We start from the raw sequence: 22,956 nt of genomic DNA on the forward strand, positions 1-22,956 counted from the left end.
CGGCGGGGATGGCCGAGCGTTTCTAGGCGCTTCAGTCTGGAACCGCGCGACCGCTACGGTCGCAGGTTCGAATCCTGCCTCGAGCATGGATGTGTGTGATGTCCTTAGGTTAGTTAGGTTTAAGTAGTTCTATGTTCTAGGGGACTGATGACTTCAGAAGATAAGTCTCATAGTGCTCAGAGCCATTTGAACCATTTTTTGTAACCACTGCAAAAAATCAAAGCGGAAAGAGCACAGCACCAATACTTCCAGTTTTATGAGCCACGTGGGACGTCCACGGCGACCCTATCGACGGCACGGTGTGACTCACACCGACGCTCTGTGCGTTGTCGTTACCTGGGCGCTGGCACTGCCGGCAGGGGGTCCTCCGCGTCCTCGGACTCGACGGCGGGCGCGTCGAGGGCCTGGCGGCGCCGCCTGCTGCTGTGTGGCTGCGGCTGCGGGGGCGGCTGCGCAGCCAGCAGGTTGGGGCTGTCCTCGGGCCGGCTGGGCACGCCCCCGCGGCCGCCGCCCTCCAGCCGCAGCAGCGGCAGCGCGGGCGCCCTGCGCAGCACCGCGTCGCTGTTGTCCGCCGGCGGCGGGTCCGACTCCACCGTCAGCGACCTCCTGCCGGACACGCAGACACACTGCTCACACCAACACGCTACAGCTAGCTGTGAAATCAAAGTCGGAAGGCTTTGGAGCAAGTTAAAGCTTATTAATCACAATGCATCTGACAACCAAGAATACAGAAATGCTCTGAAACCAAAGATACAGATTACAGAATACACTAATGGCCATTAAAATTGCTACACCACTAAGATGACGTGGTACAGACGCGAAATTTAACTGACAGGAAGAAGATGCAGTGATATGCGAATGATCAACTTTTCAGAGCATTCACACAAGGTTGGCGCCGGTATGACACCTACAACGTGCTGACATGACGAAAGTGTCCAACCGATTTCTCGTACACAGACAGCAGATGACCGGCATTGCCTGGTGAAACGTTATTGTGATGCCTCATGTAAGGAGGAGAAATGCGTACCATCACGTTTCGACTTTGATAAAGGTCGGATTGTAGCCTATCGCGATTGCGGTTTATAGTATTGCGACATTGCTGCTCGCATTGGTCGAGATCCAGTGACTGTTAGCAGAATATGGGATCGGTGGGTTCAGGAGGGTAATACGGAACGCCGTGCTGGATCCCAAAGGCCTCGCATCACTAGCAGTCGAGATGACAGGCATCATATCCGCATGGCTGTAACGGATCGTGCAGCCACGTCTCGATCCCTGAGTCAACAGATGGGGACGTTTGCAAGACAACAACCATCTGCACGAACAGTTCGACAACGTTTGCAGCAGCATGGACTATTAGCTCGGAGACCGTGGCTGCGGTTACCCTTGACGCTGCATCACAGACAGGAGCGCCTGCGATGGTGTACTCAACGACGAACCTGGGTGCACGAATGGCAAAACGTCATTTTTTCAGGCGAATCCAGGTTCTGTTCACAGCATCGTGATGGTCGCATCCGTGTTTGGCGACATCGCGGTGAACGCACATTGGAAGCGTATATTCGTCATCGCCATATTGGCGTATCACTCGGCGTGATGGTATGGGGTGCCATTGGATACACGTCTCTGTCACCTCTTGTTCGCATTGACGGCACTTTGAACAGTGTACGTTACATTTCAGATGTGTTATGACCCGTGGCTCTACCCATCATTCGATCACTGCGAAACTCTACATTTAAGCAGGATAATACACGACCGCATGTTTCAGGCCCTGTACGGGCCTTTCTGGATACAGAAAATGTTCGACTGCTGCCCTGGCCAACACATTCTCTAGATCTCTCACCAATTGAAAACGTCTAGTCAATGGTTCCGAGCAACTGGCTCGTCACAATACGCAGTCACTACTCTTGATGAACTGTGGTATCATGTTGAAGCTGCATGGGCAGCTGTACCTGTACACGCCATCCAAGCTCCGTTTGACTCAATGCCCAGGCGTATCAAGGCCGTTATTACGGCCAGAGGTGATTGTTCTGGGTACTGATTTCTCAGGATCTATGCACCCAAATTGCGTGAAAATGTAATCACATGTCAGTTCTAGTATAATATATTTGTCCAATGAATACCCGTTTATCATCTGTATTTCTTCTTGGTGCAGCAATTTTAATGGCCAGTAGTGTATGTTGGATGGCTGTGGAACAAGTTAAAGCTTAATCACAATGCCTCTGACAACCAAGAACACAGGAATGGTCTAAAACCAAAGATACTGATTTCAGAATAATGTACAGGACAAAACTGATGTCCATGTAGGCTGTCTTAAACCTTCTGGGTCAAATTGAAACAGGTGATAGGTTGTCCACAACCGATTATATTGAGACAGGAAACTAATGGTCGAAAATGCGTATTTATTGCGTTATGGATGCACATAGCAGAATAGCAACGTAGCTCATAGCAGTTGTTCAAAGCCAAGACCGCCAGTCTCAATGCATGTATTGGCAACGGCACTGCAATTTTGCCACGCTCTTGCAAAGATCCCGGGTGTCTGTTGTACACTGGAACAGGTAGTGGGTGATAAACAGCGTACACTTCTGACAACCAAACAAACATACTGTACACATCTTAGCTCATAGCACGTGTGTTGTGTTTCTGCGAGATGTGCTACCACAGTTCTTGGGAACTGTACTCCTCCCTGCCCGCGAGAGGATGTGTTTTCAACACAAGGTGCAACAGCTCACTTTGATGTTAATGCCCACGAGCAGCTGAATGACACGTACCCACATTGTTGGATTCGAAGGGGAGGTCGTGACTCACGACCAGCGCGATCGCCGGATCTCTCACCTCTGGACTTGATCCTTTGGGGTTACGTCAAGACATTGGTGTACCGAACTCCATAGAAACGGATGAAGAGCTGCTTGTTAGGATCCAAGCTGCCTGTCTCCTGGTACAACAGGCACCGGGGATCTTTGAGAGAGTATGTATGTATGCATATGTGCAATAGGATGGGTAGGAACGCCAGGAGCAATTTCAACCAAACTCGTTACACACATGCCAGGAGACAGTTACTATTGGGTGGGTGTAGGACACCCCTACGCATGGTGGTGGAGTGGGGCTGAGGGGGAGGAGGGATGTGGTTGCATGTTGAAAAGTGGCCATATCTTCTGCAATTGTTCTACGTCAGTAAAAGTATGTTTACGTTGTATTGCCTTGCAGAAGGTGATTAATCGCCAGATTGTTGTGGTCTTCAGTCAAAACACTGGTTTGATGCAGCTCTCCACACCACTTTCTCCCTGTGCAAGCGTTTTGATCTCCGTATAACTATTTCGACGTACATCTATTTGAACCCGCTTACTGTACCCAAAGTATTGGCGTCCCTCTACAATTTTTCTCCCCGTCCCCTCACCCCATACTTCCCAGCATTATCAAACTGACGAATTGTTGATACCTCAGAGTGTGTTCCTGTCGAGCGAGCCCTCCTTTTATTCAACTTGTCCCATATATTTCTCTTTTCCCCAAGTCGATTCAGCACCTCCTCATCAGTTCTGCTATCTACCCATCTTATCTTCAGCATTCTCCTGTAGGGCTACGTTCCAAAAGCTATTCTCTTTTGTGCGTTTCAGTTCCGTAAAAGCCTACTCCGTCCGAACAGGTCTCGAAAGACCATAACGGTACTGACCGACCGTCGTGTCATCCTCAGCGTATAGGCGTCCCTGGATGCGGATATAGAGGGGCGCGTAGTCAGCACACTGCTCTCCCGGCCGTTGTCAGTTTTCGTGACCGGAGCCGCTACTTCTTAATCAAGTAGCTCCTCAATTTGCTTCACAAGGGCTGAGCGTACCCCGCGCGCCAACAGCGCTCGGCAGACCTAACAGTCATCCATCCAAGTGCTAGCCAAGCCCGACAGCGCTTAACTTCGGTGATCAGACGGGAATCGGTGTTACCACTGCGGCAAGGCCGTTGGCCATAAAAGCCTCACTACAGACAAATACCTTAAGAAGAGACTTCCTAACACTTGAACGGATATTAGTTGTTAACAAATGCTTTGCGTGGTATAGACAGTTTTCATTTTCTGTCTTTCTACTTTGGCCATCGCTAGTTATTTTACAGCCCACATAGCAAATTAGCAATTTAATTCGGCTAAAATTCCTTACCCTTCTTTTTTGTTGACGTTCATCTTATATCCTTTTTTTTCAAGACATTATCCATTACTTGATTTACACCCGTGGTCTAGGGGTAGCGTCTCGGACTCATAATCAATACGTATTCAATCCCTGGTTCGAATCCCATTTGATTAATAACCAGCATTCGCGGCCGAAGACTTCCGGCATAGGACGTCAGCCTCATTCTGCCAACGGTCTTGTCAAAGAGGGCGGAGGAGCGGACAGAGTTTCAGGGCACACTCTTGTCCTAGGGGTGGGAAACTGCCCCTAAAGGCGGAAAAATCATCAATGATCAACAGCATGAGAATGCAGAAGGCAATGGAAACCATTGCATTAAAGACATGTAACGTGTATACAAATGACATGTGACCTGTAATTGAAGAAGTGTCATGATGATCTCTCCATTGACAAAAGATTCCGGAAGTCTCCCATTCGGAACTCCGGGAGGGGACTGCCAAGTGGGAGGTTACCGTGAGAAAAAGATTAAATAATGAACGAAAGGATAACGTTCAAGCCGGCCGGAGTGGCCGAGCGGTTCTAGGCGCTACAATCTGGAACCGCGCGACCGCTACGGTGCAGGTTCGAATCCCGCCTCGGGCATGGGTGTGTGTTATATTTAGATTAAAGTTCAGTCTTGATCACGTTATGTCTGTTTTAATGAGTAACCGGTTTCGGTTTTTTCTATAAAACCATCATCAGACCCATTGGTCCCTTGGGTTGGTAGGTGGAGCTCTCCTTGCTGCTGTGCAGTCAACTGATATCAGTTGACTGCACAGCAGCAAGGAGAGCTCCACCTACCAACCCAAGGGACCAATGGGTCTGATGATGGTTTTATAGAAAAAACCGAAACCGGTTATTCATTAAAACAGACATAACGTGATCAAGACTGAACTTTAATCTAAATATAACAATTAATTGATCACTGTATCAAAAAAAAAAAAAAAAAAAAATGTTTACCAAAATTATGGGTGTGTGTGTTGTCCTTAGGTTAGTTAGGTTTAAGTAGTTCTAAGTTCTAGGGGACTGATGACCTCAGAAGTTAGGTCCCATAGTGATCAGAGCCATTTGAATCAATTTGATAACGTTCTACGAGTCGGGACGTGGAATGTCAGAAGCTTGAACGTGGTAGGGAAACAAGAAAATTTGAAAAGGGAAATGCAAATGCTCAATATAGATATGGTAGGGGTCAGTGAAGTAAAGTGGAAAGAATATGAAGTTAGGGCAGAGAGTGTGTTACTGTGAATAGTTCAGTGAAAGGGTTGTTCTTAGCAGAATCGACAAAAACCAACACCGACAATGATAGTTCAGGTATACATGCCGACATCGCAAGCTGAAGATGAAGAGGTAGAGAAAGTTTATGAGGATATTGAAAGAGTAATACAGTATGTAAAGGGGGATGAAAATCTAATAGTCATGGGGGACTGCAATGCCGTTGTAGGCGAAGGAGTGGAAGAAAAGGTTACGGGAGAATATGGGCTTGGTACAAGGAATGGGAGAGGATTAATTGAGTTCTGTAACAAGTTTAAACTAGTAACAGCAAATACTCTGTTCAAGAATCACAAGAGGAGGAGGTATACTTGGAAAAGGCCGGGTGATACAGGAAGATTTCAGTTAGATTACATCATGGTCAGACAGAGATTCCGAAATCGATACTGGATTGTAAAGTGTACCCAGGAGCAGTTATAGAGTCACATCACATTATAGTAGTCATGAAGAGCAGGCTGAAGTTCAAGACATTAGTCAGGAAGAATCAATACGCAAAGAAGTGGGATACGGAAGTACTAAGGAATGACGTGATACAGTTGAAGTTCTCTAAGGCTATAGATACAGCAATAAGGACTAGCTCAGTAGGCAGTACAGTTGAAGAGGAACGGACATTTCTAAAAAGGGCCCTTACTGAAGTTGGGAAGGAAAACATAGGTACAAAGAAGGTAGCTGCGAAGAAACCACGGGTAACAGAAGAAATACTTCAATTGATCGATGAAAGGAGGAAGTACAAAAATGTTCCGGGAAACTCAGGTACACAGAAATGCAAGTCGCTGAGGAATGAAATAAATTGGAAGTGCAGGGAAGCTAAGACGAAATGGCTGCATCAAAAATGTGAAGAAATTCGAAAAAGGAATGATTGGCGGAGGGACAGACCCAGCATACAGGAAAGTCAAAACAACCTTCGGTGACATTAAAAGCAAGGGTGATAACATTAAGAGTGCAACGGGAATTCCACTGTTAAATGTAGAGGAGAAAGCAGATAGGTGAAAAGAATACATTGAAAGCCTCTATGAGGGGAAAGATTTGTATGATGTGATAGAAGAAGAAACAGGAGTCGATTTAGGATCCAGTATTAGAATCAGAATTTAAAAGAGCTTCGGAGGACTTAAGATCAAATACAGCAGGAGGCATATATATCATTTCATCAGGATTTCTAAAATCATTGGAGGAAGTGGCAACTAAACTACTATTCACGTTGGTGTGTAGAATGTATGAGTCTGGCGACATACCTTCTGACTTTCGGGACAGCATCATCCACACAATTCCGAAGACGGCAAGGGCTGACAAGTTCGAGAATTATCGCACAATCAGCTTAACAGCTCATGCATCCTAGTTGCTTACAAGCATAACAGACAGAAGAATGGAGAAGAAAATTGAGGATGCTCTAGATGACGATCAGTTTGGCTTTAGGAAAGGTAGAGGCACGAGAGAGGCAATTCTGACGTTGCGGTTAATAATGAAAGCAAGACACTTTCATAGGATTTGTCGACCTGGAAAAAGCGTTCGACAATGTAAAATGGTGCAAGGTGTTCGACATTCTGAAAAAAGTAGCTACAGGGAGAGATGGGTCATATATAATATGTACAACAGCCAAGAGGGAATAATTAGAGTGGACGACCAAGAATGAAGTGCTCGTATTAAAAAGGGTATAAGACAAGGACGTAGCCTTTCGTCCCTACTGTTTAGTCTGTACAGCGAGGAAGCAATTATGGAAATAAAAGTAAGGTTTAGGAGTGGAATTAAAATTCAAGATGAAAGGATATCAATGATACGATTCGTTGATGACATTGATCTTGAGTGAAAGTGAAGAAGAATTAAATGATCTGCTGAAAGGAATGAACAATCTAATGAGTACAGGATATGGACTGAGAGTAAATCGAAGAAAGAAGAAGGTAATGAGAAGTAGTAGAAATGAGAACAGCGAGAAACATAATATCAGGATTGATGGTCACCAAGTAGATGATGTTAAGGAATTCTGCTACCTAGGCAGTAAAATAACCAATGACGGACGGAGCAAGGAGGACGTCAAAAGCAGACTAGCAATGGCAAGAGGTCTACCAATATCAAATAGCGGCCTTAATTCGAGGAATTCTGAGAATGTACGTCTGGAGTACAGCACTGTTTGGTAGTGAAACATGGATTGTGGGAAAACCGGAACAGAAGAGAATCGAAGTATTTGACATGTGGTGCTACAGACGAATATTCAAAATTAGGTGGACTGATAAGGTAAGGAATGAGGAGGTTCTGCGCAGAATGGGAGAGGAAACGAGCATGGGGAAAGCACTCATATGGAGAAGGGACAGTATGATAGGACATCTGTTAAGACAGGAGGGAATGACTTCCATGGTACTAGAAGGAGCTGTAGAGGGCAAAAACTGTAGAGGAAGACAGAGATTGGAATACATCCAGCAAGTAATTGAGGATGTAGGTTGCAACTGTTACTCTGAGATGAAGATGCTAGCACAGGAGAGAAATTCGTGGTGGGCCGCATCAAACCAGTCAGAAGACTGATGAAAAAAAAAAAAAATCCTTTTAACTGTTCTTCCAAGTCCTTTGCCATCTCTGACGTAAGTACAATGTCATCAGCAAACAATAAGTTTTTATTTCTTTTCTCTGAACTTTGATTCCCTTCCCAAATTCTTCTTGGTTTCCAGTACTGCTCCATGTAAAGATTGAATAACATCGGCGATAGTCTACCTCACGTCCTATCAGCCACTGCTTCACTTTCGTATCCTTCGAGTGCACTCTGGTTTCTTTACAACTTGAAAATATCCATTCGCTCCATGTATAGTACACTGAAAGAATGCATTCCGATCAACATTGTTGAAAGTTTATTCTAAGTCTGTAAATACTATAAACGTAGGTTTGCCTTTCTTTAACGTACATTCTAAGATGTAGGCTCAGTATTGTCTAGTATGTCCTACATTTCTTAGAAAAACCAGACTGGCCTTTCCCGAGTCTTGCTTCGACCAGTTTTTCCATTCTCCTGTAAAAAAATTAGTCTCAGTATTTTGCAACCATAGTTTATTAAAGGTATGGGAGTAATTTGTTAATTATCAGGCCTGTCAGACGCTGTCTTCTTCGGAATTGGAATTATTCCAATCATCTTGAAGTACGCAGGTATTTCGGCTGTCTCCTATCTTTCACACCAGATCGGATAGTTTTCTCGTGGATGGCTCTCCCAAGGATTTCAATAATTTCGAGTAAATGTAATCTATTCCAGCGGCCTTGTTTCGACTTAGGTCTTCTAGTGCTCTGCGAAATACTTCTCGTAGCGTCACAGCTTATATTTTCATCTTCTTCCTCTTTCCTTTATCTAATAATGCTTTCGAGCTCATTTCCCTTAAACAGTCCTATATATTCGATCAACCACTCAGCTTTCCCAACTTTGATTGTAACTGGCTTGACATCTCAGCTCTTGATATTCATACAGCCGCTTCTGCTTTCTGCGAAGGTGTCTTTAATTCTCCTATAGGCAGTGTCTATCCTTCCCGTAGTTACACATTCTCCTACACCCTTGCATTTCTCTTCTAGCCACTACTGCTTTGTCATTTTGCACTTCCTGTCAGTCTCATATTTTAGATGTCTGTATCTTCTGCTGTCTGTTTCATTTGCTGCATTTTAATATGTTCTCTTTTCATCAGTTAGATTCAACCACTCGTACGTTACCCAACGATTTGTAATGGGTTTTGGCTTTTTACCCATTTGATCCTCTGGTGGGTCCACTATTACGTATCTCCAGAATACCCATTCGTCTTCTGATGTGTTCCTTACCCCTGTCCCAGTCAGTCGTTGCCTGATGCTACTTTTTAAAATCTGGATAACCACTGGTTCTTTCAGTTTTTCCCAGTTCCCATTACCTTAAATCACCACCTCTCTGCACCATATCTCTGTACAGGTAGTCATATCTCCGTGCCGCTGCTTTGTTGCAAAGCGACTATCGCTGGACGTATTAGGTTGGTGCATAAGTTCTTAGCGAGTCTGTTTTTCATGTTGGTATTCCGGTTGCTATGGGTTTATTTATCAATTGCCATTTTTATTAATCCACAGCGGAGGCAGCCAGAAGCATTTGCGTCGTGCATGAGGATAATAGCAATGGTCAGACCATAGCAAGAAAATGGTTTTGTCGATTTAAGGAGGATCGTTTTGACATTACTGATTCTCCACGTTCAGGAACATCTTCGGGATTTGATGAAGATCGTTTAAACGCATTAATCCACAATGATCCACGTCAGTGTGCTCGAGAATTGGCAGATGTTATGAACTATGATCGTCCCACCATCGTGCAAGGTTTCCATACAATACGGAACATTCAAAAAATTGGCGAATAGATACCGCTTGCTCTAAGCCAAAATCACAAAAGTCAGCGTGTGGACGTACGTGTATCACTGCTTGCACGTCATCAGTTGTCTCGTGAACAACGTCGACCAGTCTCATCCTGGTGACGACAAATGGTGTCTCTATGCTAATATAAGGAACAACCTTCAAGGACCTTCCTTTCCTGCGAACATGGTTCGACGAGTTCTTCTCCTCAAAATCACGTGATTTCTACTTTCACGGAATCGAAAAGCTACGCCAGCGTTGGCAGACTGTTGTAAATAGTGGAGGAGAATATATTATTGACGACTATCTGTTGTGTTTATTAAACTTGTGGAAAAATGCTACGAACTATACACCGACCCAACATACAGATGTCTCTGTTAATGGATCTCCCACACTGTCTGCCTTTGCGAATCTTGGTCTATCCTTGGACGGAACAAAGGGAAGGTTGGTAATGCCCAATATTTGGGCGGAAATCTTTTCCTCTGTTGGTTGTCACACGACGTGACGTCAGTGAACCTGCGCTCCAGTTACACCTTTGAATGGAACACGTTGGCCGAAGGAATCCGGCCGACACCGGTAACTGTCCGAAACCAGACTAAATTAGGCAGTTGTTTTGATAGGAAGTCATTTACATTCATTCCAGCATGCAGTCAGCAGCATTCGTGAACTGACACGGACGGTGCTTCTGGCGTGGCAGAAAAAAAATCCCTAAAGATGACACTCGAAGGCTGTTTGCTTCCATACCATAAAGAATACAAGAAAGTATGCTTGATTTTGGGGCTCTCACTTTGTAATGATGCTTATGGTGGACATCAGCTCCAAATGGAATGAATGTTTATTCGTTTAATATTCTTTATGTGAAGAACATCTCTTCAAAGTTTGGCTAGTATCAAGTTGGAGTTTCATCGAATAACACTACATTTCCATCTGCGTATTTTCAACATTGATGTATGTTTATTATTTATTTATCTACTCTGAACAAATTGAGACATTTTATTGACTGTTAACTTACAATCATTACTCCAGCAATACAAAAGTTAATTTTGGTAGATGCTTACTTGACGACGGGCGGAGCGTGCGGCCGAAGCGTGGAAGAGTGAAGCGCCGACATCTCCTCCTGGGTGAGTGACACTCGGCTGCAACACAACACGTGAGTCCGCTCATTACGGTGTCTGCTTCAGCCGACTGATTCAAGGGAGTGCAAACAAATGATAGCTTAAGAGTCGAGAAAAGGAAGATCTCGGAGAGAGCGGAACTGGTGCTGGAATTCAAGCAACGGTGGGACGAAACTGGTGTGATGTGCACAATATCAACTACAGATGAATCAATGAGTTGTTAAGGTGATTACGAAACATTTGCCATGTTCTAAGATTCGACGCGTTGAATATTTCGTGCATAAACTACAAATTGCAAAATATTTAGACGTTATTATAGTAGTTGAAAGAGCCGCTCGCTACCGGTCTGTAGTATTTTTTTGACAATATTAATGAACCACAACTGCAACGACGTGTACATTTCGGAGGGTTTCCCAAATTTTAAAGTTTCCTGTGTCGAAGCTTTGGTACTTACGGTAGAACGGCGGCGATAATCATCCTTTAGATATGAGACGTTTGGCACTTACACATTCTCAGCCGCAACAACATTTGTTAGACAGTTGAACAATGCCAAATTACGAACTTTACAAACAGAGAACTCGAGAGTTGAACATTTGTTTTAATAATTCGATTTTCTTAGACCTATACACACTTTCGAGCTGGCGATGGATTAATAGCTTACAACCGCTCGGGAAGCCCCGTGAACCTGACAACTGACGGTGACAGTACTAGGTTACTAAAGCCACCGAACGCGAAACGTGCTTGATGAAGTGCACATTTCTCTTGCACTCCGAGAATAAGGCTACGCTAGACAGTCCAAGTGATAGGGAGCCACGCTGATCCACGACTGCTTTACGTCCACATGTAGGCTTCAAATTGTGCACATCCCTCTCGACAGAACCCCAGGTGGGGTTCCGAAAAGAACTGAGGACAGATGAAATAACCCCATCTCTCGGAATGTTCATCAATCGATACTGACAGAATGCGGAAGTGAGCGTAATACAATAATGCAGTGTATTATTTAACTAGCCTCCAGGTTAGGAAAAGAAGGAGGAACTGGTGCATAAGGCTTGTCAGCCTGTATCCTGTTGTAAGCATATATGAGGGACGATGGCACACATGTTAGGCGTCCTATCTCGGAGAAAGTAAACGTTTTACGTACACTGTTCCTTCTTTCTTAGCGATGGACAATGGAGACATCAGCTGTGAAATATTGTGCTATCTGAAACTAAGGCTAGTCTCTTATTAATATTCTTCCTGTTAGTTGTGTTTATTGTTTTAATGTATTTGCTATAGACCTCGAAGCAACTAAGACTTCATCTTCAGGCACTTAAGCCACGTCATCGATGTGATATACCATCTTGTTAATGTCCCAGAGCAGCTTCTAGTGTAGAAAGTATAAACAAAATGAAGATACTATTGTTAATTACCAGACTGTTGGCGAGACTGTGCCATTGCCACTTATGATTTCTACGCCGTCGTACCTCGCCACTCTAGGGCAACGACATTTTGTGCGACACTTGAGTCCACACAGCGTTTTCCATGTGAGCCGCGCGTCCACTCAATAGTTACAATGTGAGCCACTCCTTCAGCAGTACCCGTGAGGGTCGGTGGCTTCTCTCACAGCGACGAAATTTTTCTGTATTAATGTGGCTGCTTCTTTGTCCAGCACTGAACTGGAGGGATATCTGCCTGTCTGCTATTATAATTCGAGCTATCCGATGGCGACTGGCGTTGTTTGTACCTTGACGGGGATGGCAGTGTACTATGGCGGCGTCAGTTTCTCCGGAATCACGGCATACTCGGTAGTCCGTTCATGCCGTAGTCCGCGACAAGTCAATGAAAGATTGTTTAGAGTTGTAATAGTTCCACGTGGATTTGGCACGTGTGAATGCAAACAGTGTGTGATATCTCCAATCTCTCTCTCTTGTGCTCGATTATTAACATGACATCCAGAACAGTCTTTCATGACACCATTGTCTCGCGCCGTTACTATCACCTACTGGTGTTTGCTGCTAAATTATTTTATTGATAGTCTCACGACAAGCAATTATCTGGTTATGTTTGACAACAAATAATAATGAAATAACTACACTAATGGCCATTAAAATTGCTACACCAAGAAGATGACGTGCTACAGACGCGAAATTTAACCGACGGGAAGAAGGTGCAGTGATACGCAAATGATTAGCTTTTCAGAGCATTCACACAAGGTTGGCACCGGTGGCGACACCTACAACGTGCTGACATGAGGAAAGTTTCCAACCGATTTCTCATACACAAACAGCAGTTGACCGGCGTTGCCTGGTGAAACGTTGTTGTGATGCCTCGTGTAAGGAGGAGAAATGCGTACCATCACGTTTCCGACTTTGATAAAGGTCGGATTGTAGCCTATCGCGATTGCGGTTATTCGTATTGCGACATTGCTGCTCGCGTTGGTCGAGATCCAATTACTGTTAGCAGAATATGACATCGATGGGTTCAGGAGGGTAATAAGGAACGCCGTGCTGGATCCCAACCGCCTCGTATCACTAGCAGTTGAGATGACAGGCATCTTATCCGCATGGCTGTAACGGATCGTGCAGCCACGTCTCGATCCCTGAGTCAACAGATGGGGACGTTTGCAAGACAACAACCATCTGAACGAATAGTTGGACGACGTTTGCAGCAGCATGGACTATCAGCTCGGAGACCACGGCTGCGGTTACCCTTGACGCTGCATCACAGACAGGAGCGCCTGCGATGGTGTACTCAACGACGAACTTGGGTGCACGAATGGCAAAACGTCATTTTTTCGGATGAATACAGATTGTGTTTACACCATCATGATGGTCGCATCCGTGTTTGGCTACATCGAGGTGAACGCACATTGGAAGCGTGTATTCGTCATCGCCACTGGCCTATCACCCGGCATGATGGTATGGGGTGCCATTGGTTACACGTCTCGGTCACCTCTTGTTCGCATTGACGGCGCTTTGAACAGTGGACGTTACATTTCAGATGTGTTACGACCCGCAATAAATGATCGATCCCTGCGAAACCCTACATTTCACCAAGATAATCCACGACCGCATGTTGCAGGTCCTGTACGGGCCTTTCTTGATACAGGAAATGTTCGACTGCTGCCCTGGCCAGCACATTCTCCAGATCTCTCAGCAACGTCTGGTCAATGGTGGCGAGCAACTGGCTCGTCACAATACGCCAGTCACTACTCTTGATGAACTGTGGTATCGTGTTGAAGCTGCATGAGCAGCTGTACCTGTACACCTGTATATATCTCCATCAAAGTCAGGTGCTTGAAAGGTTGAAGTGCCATTGTGGGGCGACAGGTAGAGAGCGTTGCTGGGGACTCTCCCACGTGTTCACACGGGCCGCCAGAGATAGCTATCCCTCACACACCATTACACGGCCGCAGAAGGCCTTCTGCGACACGTTAGCCTTGCGGCGTGGCAGCGTCCGCCTCTATTACGAGTGCAAAACCTGCTCGATGCGAAACGGCTGCACAAGCGCCTAGCGAGCGGGAAGATATTCCTTATAAGCGCGTTTGGAGCAACTATTTTGTCTGTGAATCCCTAACACCATATAGCATTAATTTATTCGCGCAATATTGCAATAACGGTAGTTTGTCACACTATGACTTTACCTAACGAACACATAGAGACGAAATCGTCGAATACTTCAGTTGGTCATTTGACGGTAACTCCGAAAAATATATTGTCACATTGATTCGTCTACTCAAATTGAAATTAAAAATATCATCCCTTTCCATGTCAAAAAGTAGCTCGAACGATTATTAGTGCTTCCACTTCTTGATTAGGGCGACGTTATCGTACAAAGTCTTTCACAAATAAATTTTTTCGGTTACACCTGGGGATGGACTCTTTTGTATGAATAATTTGTAATTTTCGTCTTTTCGACCACAATAATAAGAGAAAGTACTTTCAGTAGTAACCATGATTGTTATAATAAAGCCATCTCTTGAGAACTGAGATCTGTAAGAAGAAGATTTTTATATGTTTGTTTACACGGTACGAGGTTCTGGATCAGGTGCTTTTCAGGAAGGAGAGAAGTTCCAGCAACATGTGTCACAGAATCCGTTCAGCGGACAGTCTTTTTCATCTTTTCGTAGTACATAACTTAAGTGGTTTATACTACTCTTCATACAGAAACCAATTCCTGAGGGAATTGCAATAAATGAAGTTCACGTGTCAGTGTAGTCTTTACAACACAGTTTTCGGTTCCTAAGAGCTGTAATGAGTTCATGTACTGACAGTAAAATGTTGTTTTTTATTCTCGATAAGGACGTTACGTTATAGCGACTGGAAGCTCATGGGTACAACTGTTTTTAGTGAACTAATTTCTTGTCTTGTTAGTCGCTTGGTGACGTACCCAAGTCTACCACCTGAATACCGCCATAAACGGAAGAAAAATGAAAGATACGGCTAAGACACGAACAACATGCGGAACAAAGGTTCGATTTCCGTCTGTCTGCTGGTAGATAATATTACAACTAGCAACCACAGCACACGACACTTGCAGCCTCAGGAACAAGGTCCAAGGCCGGGACACAGTTCGCTGCAAGAAGCAGCGGCAGCCTTTAGACACGGGGAAGAGCGAGTAAGGACGCTGGAGTCGACTTGTGTCTTTTTATATCCTGCGAGTATGTTTGAAAAATTTCACTTGAAGGTGTAGTACCGGACATACTTCACGTTCAGAAATGACAAAACAAAATGAATTCCAATTCGTGAAGCGTTTTCCACGGCGAGATAAATAAAATACCTTTGCATATATCAGTCATGGTCCTATGATACAAATAGCTTTTGCAACTTTTTTGAATTAAAGAATGCGATCAGAGAATTAGCGCTTTTTGTGAACCTTGTTGTCAAAAATCTGAAACTGGTTTGATGCAGCTCTCCACGCTAAACTACTCTGTGCAAGATCTTTCACATCTGCATCAGGCGCAGATCTAAGGAGAGTCATGGCAAACCATCCCTCGCTCCCACCTCACCCCCTCCCTCCACCCAAAAGAAAAAAGACATTTAAGCTTTCATATTTTTACGTGTATCGATTCTCAAATTACTTAGATAAATTTTGGGAAGTAAAGTAGGATGAAGACTGTTTAAAAATAGCATGGAATTCCGCAAAAATACAGCTGCGTTTAACGCAGGATACTGTTCAGTGGTTTGCTGAAGGTTGCCAAAGCGATGTACTAAGCATCAACCATAGGGAATTATTATCATTATTATTATTATTATTATTATCATATTTAAGCATTCTATATTATTATTATTATTATTATTATTATTATTAAATATTAGGCAATATGGGACGTTAAAAGTGGACATCAGCAAATTATGTTTGGGAATGGTGAGGGAGGAGAAAGTTACAAACTAGAAGCCAATCCCCAAATCCAAGAATCCAACCCCGGATCCATGCCTGACCACCAGCATAGCTGCTGGACACTGCATCTATTCCACGTACTTACAGTATTTAAACTTTGGAACCCCACATTCCACTCCTATCAGCAAATTACCAAATTAATTTCTTGGTTACTTGCGAATTGTCCTTTCAGCCTATCCCCCCTCGGATCAATCAAGCTACATCTGAAGACAATATTTCCGCTGTCCGTCACATTTAATTTTTCGTAATGTATCAGTAACATAGACAACTCATTAATGATTGCGTCAGTGTGTTTGACATTCAGAGAGAGAAATTAGCAGATTATTGCTTTATTACATGCTTATGCTAATATCTCTTTGCAACAGTCATAACTGTGAAAATCTGTTCTCTTCTCGAGGAAGAAATAATTTATTATAAAGAAAAGGTTGGTATTCGACTACCTTAATAGCGAAGTCATTACGCCTTTTAAATTCCAAGCTGCTTCTTCTGTTTCGTTTTTTTTTTTTTTAACGCCTTTTCTTTGAGAGAAATGCGCGGTAGGCGGTCCCCGCAGACAGCGGTCATCATATGGTTAGGAGGTGGCCTTGGCTTTTCCATTCTTTGGTGCGGCTTTTCTTTGGAAGAAGTCTGCAGCAGACAGATTGCAGTAGACATACTAGCCAGTAAGCAGTGGTTGAGCAAAGTTCATGTAATAGTTAGCTCTCAAAGATTTTTATGTTTTGTGCTAATAATGGTGCATTTCATTGAGGAATGCCATAATTAGTACGTTCGTGGTAGTAAGTCGTCTGTTGTAAACTGTAGCTGTGGAGGCAACATATTTCCAGGAAAAATGCAGTGCTGCAAGAATTGCATCATCATTATATCGGGGAGGGTTCCAAAAGGTAGACAGTAGGCCTTGTTCGGATCTAAATAATACGAAACGTTAAAATACTGAGATGGCTCATTCGCACCAATCCTCAGGTGCACTGCAAATGAAAAGACAAGCTACTGACAATTATTTTATACTTTGTGTTATTCTAAACATTCTGTGGCTGTGAGCTCAGCAACCGTGTATGCAGTTATATAAAATATAATAGTCAGCCAACCGGTTGCACACAATTAAAAAAAAAAAGAAACATCAACCAGGTTTCGATAGTTCTCTCTTCATGAGAATGGTAAAAGCTACCTCGAAAAATATATAAGGTATAAATAATATACATAAAATAGATACATATGTGAAAATTTTCAACCAAAACCAGAAAACTGTACTTACATGAAATCTCATAACAACTTTATAATTTCAGCAACAGTGCTCTCGTCGAATTACATGTTTGTGTTTCATGAGTCAAGAATAAAAATCATAATAAAAAATGTAAGCCGACACTGCCATGAGGTGGACACGAGGATTAGTAGTGCCATCTAGTAACAAAACGGCAAAATTATATACATATGCGTTAAGAGCAAAATTACATGGCTGTAGGTATGCACTAGTAACATATAGTACCCAGATAATGCGCAATATGAAAATTTGCAAAAATAGTAAATGTCTTTTTACAGGTAGTTTTAAATAAAGTAAAAAACTGACAATGACAGATAAGGGAAACCGACATCCTCGACCCTACTGTAGTGAAAAATTCAAAAATCAATCAGTTCTAAGTAACGGCCCTAAACCTTGAGAAGTTTTTATTACGCAACTGTAATTGTTCGTTAAGAAAAAAACCGCCTTTAAGAGAGAGGTGTTTGAAAATTTTCACTCTTCAAGAATATAGAGTCTGAGTGTATGATACTGACATCTTGCAGTTCTTTGGGTTTATGCCATGTCATTAACAAGTGGTCGGCAAAGGATGAATTATGAATATTAGTATCCCTTTTTCTGGAAGATGTTCTCTAAATCTTACAGGTATAGCTCGCACAGTTTGTCCTATGTAACAAGCCGGACAAGAGTTACAGACGATTTTATAAATTTCTGACTTTTGCAAATGAGATTGTGTTGAATCCAGATTGTGAATAAGACTTTTTTAGAGCCTTATTGGGGGAAAAAGCTACTTTGCAAGCATATTTGTTTTGCACAAGACACTGTATTCTGTGAGACAGGTCCAAGAAATGGTATGGAAATAAAATTTTTCTGATCTTTTCGTCATTCATGGAAACGCCCAGATTGGTGATTCTGATCTTCGTTTTACTACTGAAAATGTTACTTACTATGTTGGGTTCGTAGCCACTATTAACTGCAATGTTTTTGATCAATTTTCAATTAATGACCGAAATGATCAGAGAAATTTTAGTTCCATATAATTTCTTGGTTCTGTCTCTTACAGAATACAGCGTCATCTGCAAATCAAATGTGATTGCAAAGTAGCTTTTTCTGCCAATAATTCTCTAAAAAGTAATCTTATTCACAGTCTGGATTCAACACAGTCTCATTTGCAAAAGTCAGTTTATAAAATCGATTGTGACTCTTTCCGGCCTATTACATAGGACAAACGGAGTGGGCTATGTCTGTAAGATTTAGAGAACATCTTCCTGGAAAAAAAGGTACTAATATTCATAATTCATACTTTGCCGACCACTTGTTAATCACAGGACATAAACCCAAACAACTACAAGATATCAGTATCCTACACTCCGAGAAAAAAGGTTTCAGACTCAATATCCTTGAAGAATTGGGAATTTACAAACACCTCTCCCTTAAAGACGGTTTTATTCTTAACGAACAATTAGAGTCGTTACTTAGAACTGCCTGATTTTTTAATTTTTCACTACAGTAGCGTCGGAGATGTCTGTTTCCCTTATCCACTTGTCATTGTCAGTTTTTTACTTTATTTAAAACTACCTTTAAAAAGGCAGCTGTTTGTAAGTTTGCTGTTTTGTTACTAGATGGCACTACTAATCCTCTTGTCCACTTCATGGCAGTGTCGGCTTACATGCCATTTAGTATGACGCCTCTTACTGCGTACGTGGCGGTCTTAGCCGGCTACAGCTGTTAACTTGTGCCACCGCTTGCAGCCATGGTTTTATCATTCTGTGATAACTGTCTGTCTTTTTTATTATGATTTTTATTCTTGACTCATGGAACGCAAACATGTCATTTGTCGAGATCATTGTTGCTGAGGATATAAAGTTATTATGTGATTTCATGTAAGTAAAGTTTTCTGTTTTTGGTTGATAATTTTCAAATATGTATCTATTTTATGTATATTTTTTATTTATACCTTATATATTTTTCTAGGTAGCTTTTACCATTCTAATGAAGATAGTCTTACAACTATCGAATCCTGGTTAACGTGTTTTTCTTTTCTTTTATTGTGTGCAACCGGCTAGCTGACTATTACATTTTATGTAACTCTGTATTATGACAGGAGAGAAAGACCCTTTTTTGAAACAAAGTGTTATTTTGGGAACAATACAGTAAAAATTTATTGTAAAAAGTCTTACATCCTGTTTACAAGCCGCGCGGCATAGCCACGTGGTCTAGGACGCCTTGCCACGGATCGCGCGGCTCCCCCCGTCGGAGGTTCGAGTCCTCCCTCGAGCATGGGTGTGTGTGTTGTCCTTGCGTAAGTTAGTTTAAGTCAGATTAAGTAGTATGTAAGCCTAGGGTCCGACGACCACAGCAGTTTGATCCCATAGGAACTTACCACAAATTTTCTCTTTACAAATACTTAAAATTTACTTATGCTTGAATCCCATCCAAAAATATCAGTAGTGTGCCGTGTGTCCTGGCTGAAACTACATTACGTGATCACAAGTATCCGGACACCCTCAAAAACATACGTTTTGCATATTAGATGCGTTGTGCTGCCAACTACTGACAAGTACTCCATATCAGCGACCTCAGTAGTCATTAGACATCGTGAGAGTGCAAAATGGGGCGCTCCGCGGAACTCACGGACTTCGAACGTGATCAGATGATTGGGTGTCACTTGTGTCATACGTCAGTATGCGGGATATCCACACTTCTAAACATCCCTAGGTCCACTGTTTCCGATGTGATAGTGAAGTGGAAACGTGAAGGGCACGAACAGCACAAAAGATTACAGGCCCACCTCGTCTGTTGACTGACAGAGACCGCCGAAAGTTGAAGAGGTTCGTAATGTGTAATAAGCAGACGTCTATCCAGTCCATCACACAGGAATTCCAAACTGAATCAGGATCCACTGCAAGTACTATGACAGTTAGGCGGGAGGTGAGAAAACTTGGATCTCATGGTCGAGCGGCTTCTCCCACGCCACACATCACGACGGTAAATGTCGAACGACGCCTCGCTTGGTGCAATGAGCGTAAACATTGGGCGATTGAACAGTGGAAAAACGTTGTGTGGAGTGACGAATCACGGTACACAATGTGGCGATCCAATGGCAGAGTGTGGGTGTGGCGAATGCCCGGTGAAAGTCGTCTGCCAGCGTGTGTAGTGGCAACAGTAAAATTCGGAGGCGGTGGTGTTATGGTGTGGTTGTGTTTTTCATGGAGGGGGCTTGTATCCCTTGCTGTTTTGCGTGGCACTATCACAGCACAGGCCTACATTGATGTTTTAAACACCTTCTTCCCACTTCCCACTATTGAAGAGCAATTCGGGGATGGCGATTGCATTTTTTAACACGATCGAGCACCTGTTCATAATAAACGATCTGTGGCGGATTGGTTGCACGACAATAACATCCCTGTAAATATCTCTCCTCAGTGCAGCACTCCATGGAGAATGGTCTGCCATTCCCCAAGAAACCTCCCAGCACTTGACGGAACGTATGCCTGCGAGAGTGGAAGCTGTTATCAAGGCTAAGGGTGGGGCAACGCCATATTGAATTCCAGCATTGCCGATGGAGGGCGCCACGAACTTGTAAGTCATTTTCAGCCAGGTATCCAGATACTTTCGATCACATAGTGTGTCAGACTTATATTTTGGCTATACATCCTTGTCCATGGCGGTCTTCTACCTCTGGTTGCGAAGCGTTTATCTGGTGGCTGTCGGGACGCGGAGGTGACCAGTCAGTCGGTGCACGGAGCCCCGAGGAAAGGCGGTTGCTTGCTCGCTTGGAAGGACCCTTGCCGCTACCTGTGAATGCGATCTGTTTAACGGGTCCGCCGTACACAATGGGCGACCGCGGGCGTGCAGTACTGTGGATTCTGGAGACGTCGCAGCCTTACTTTACGGCAGTGAATTTGACTCATGGAGTGAATGCTTGTCACGATCCTTGGACCTTTCTGACTGAAACAGATGCTGTGCTTTGGTGTGGACATATCGCTATTTTCTTGCCTTTTCCAGTTACCTCTGACAGACTATGTGCCGACAGAATGTATAAACTGTGATAGTGGATTTCGCCATACACTGTGCTCATGTGGTTTTATACAGCTACAGATTTCTCAGGATTGTACATTGTTAATGAGCAGTTGTCTGACTGCCTTACACGGTTTCTATGGATCAGACTGCTCACCTCATTTTAATGTTGTCCTGTAATGATGGGCTGTGCATGAGTACACGTTGTTGATGCACAGTCGACGTATTAACTGGAATGCACTGACATCCATACACCCATGGACATGTTAAGATAGAATTAGTGCTTGGGACCCAGCGGATTATGCCAAGGAAGTTACTGTTCCTTTTATGGTTCTAAAAAAAACTCAGATTTGATCTCAATCTGTTTGAAAATTTGTAAAAGGAACACGTGCATATCTAAAATGAAACTAATTCAGTTTTTTTGGATTCTAAAGTAAGCCAGTGATAGTCAGTTTAAAGAATGTGATTAGAGAGTGTTTTGCAAATATTTCTTTTTTGAACTGAGGACAAATGGAGAGTATTTGTCACCTGATCGTTTATGCTTACACTTAATTTCGTATGGAGCTAAATGCTGTAGAATTTTATTGAATTAGAGCCTTAAAACATTTTGTGGTCCTTATGGTATCTCAATTATTAGGATAGTTTTGTTGTTCAAGAGAGATTGCACCTTTGTATTTGACTGAAGTGTTCAAATATTAACCTGACCTCAATTGATTCCACCCTTTTAACTTGTTAATCTACTACTGTCCAGTACAGTACATTTGGAAGCAGAGTATCGTTGATTGATTGAGAGAAGGTGGATATTTTTTGTTGCAGTGGTTTTTTTTATTGTTTCCTTATACTGTTCTTATTTTTCAGAATGCCTGACGATGTAAAGTATCCGCCTTATTTTAGGTGTGGACAGTTAATCTATGTATTACAATGACCAAAGTTAGAGGCTAAAGGCACTGTCTATGAGCTGGTTGAAAAAGTGCTTCAAAATAGTCATTTGCGGTGGAGCAACACATTACCGAGACCGGTGAGGTGAGTTTGGATGCTGCTGCATGACAGGGGTGCTACAGAGTGAGGATAGTTGGACACTGAATCAAATACGGAAGTTGGAGGCCTGGTTTAAAAATTACCTGGATAGAATGAATGAGCTAGTGGGTGGGAACAAGGAACAAGTGCATAGTCTAGTAACATACTGTGATACTATTCGAGGGTGGTTTCAGACCAGTAACAGAAGAGTAAGGGTTGTTGACGGTGCAGTTAAAGTGAAAGATTAAAGTAGAGGGTGAAGCAAATGATCCTTGATACTCCATTTATGAAATTGCAGAAAGAGTTACAGGAAATTTTAAATGAATGTTCCCATTTTCCGTTGAACTCAGTTGATTGTAGAGTTGATTTTTGTATTTTAGGGTGGAGTTTCAAATGGAGTATGGACCACGGAAATGAGTGATTTAGATGCCTTGAGTCTGATTGTCATTAA

The 22,956-nt window shown here is 43.1% G+C and overlaps 1 protein-coding gene across 1 annotated transcript in view; it reads right to left on the bottom strand.

Annotated features, from left to right (window-relative positions):
* The window catches only part of LOC126480788 (uncharacterized), an 86,932-nt gene that overhangs the window by 7,154 nt on the left and 56,822 nt on the right, over positions 1-22,956 (bottom strand). Inside the window, exons 3-4 of the mRNA XM_050104103.1 lie at positions 10,799-10,876; positions 337-606 (exon numbers count right to left, since the gene is read on the bottom strand). Coding sequence (XP_049960060.1) covers positions 337-606; positions 10,799-10,876 — 348 coding nt within the window. The remainder of the gene's footprint in view (positions 1-336; positions 607-10,798; positions 10,877-22,956) is intronic.

This window comes from Schistocerca serialis, chromosome 1 (assembly GCF_023864345.2).
Source record: "Schistocerca serialis cubense isolate TAMUIC-IGC-003099 chromosome 1, iqSchSeri2.2, whole genome shotgun sequence".
NCBI classification, from domain to species: Eukaryota; Metazoa; Arthropoda; class Insecta; order Orthoptera; family Acrididae; genus Schistocerca; species Schistocerca serialis.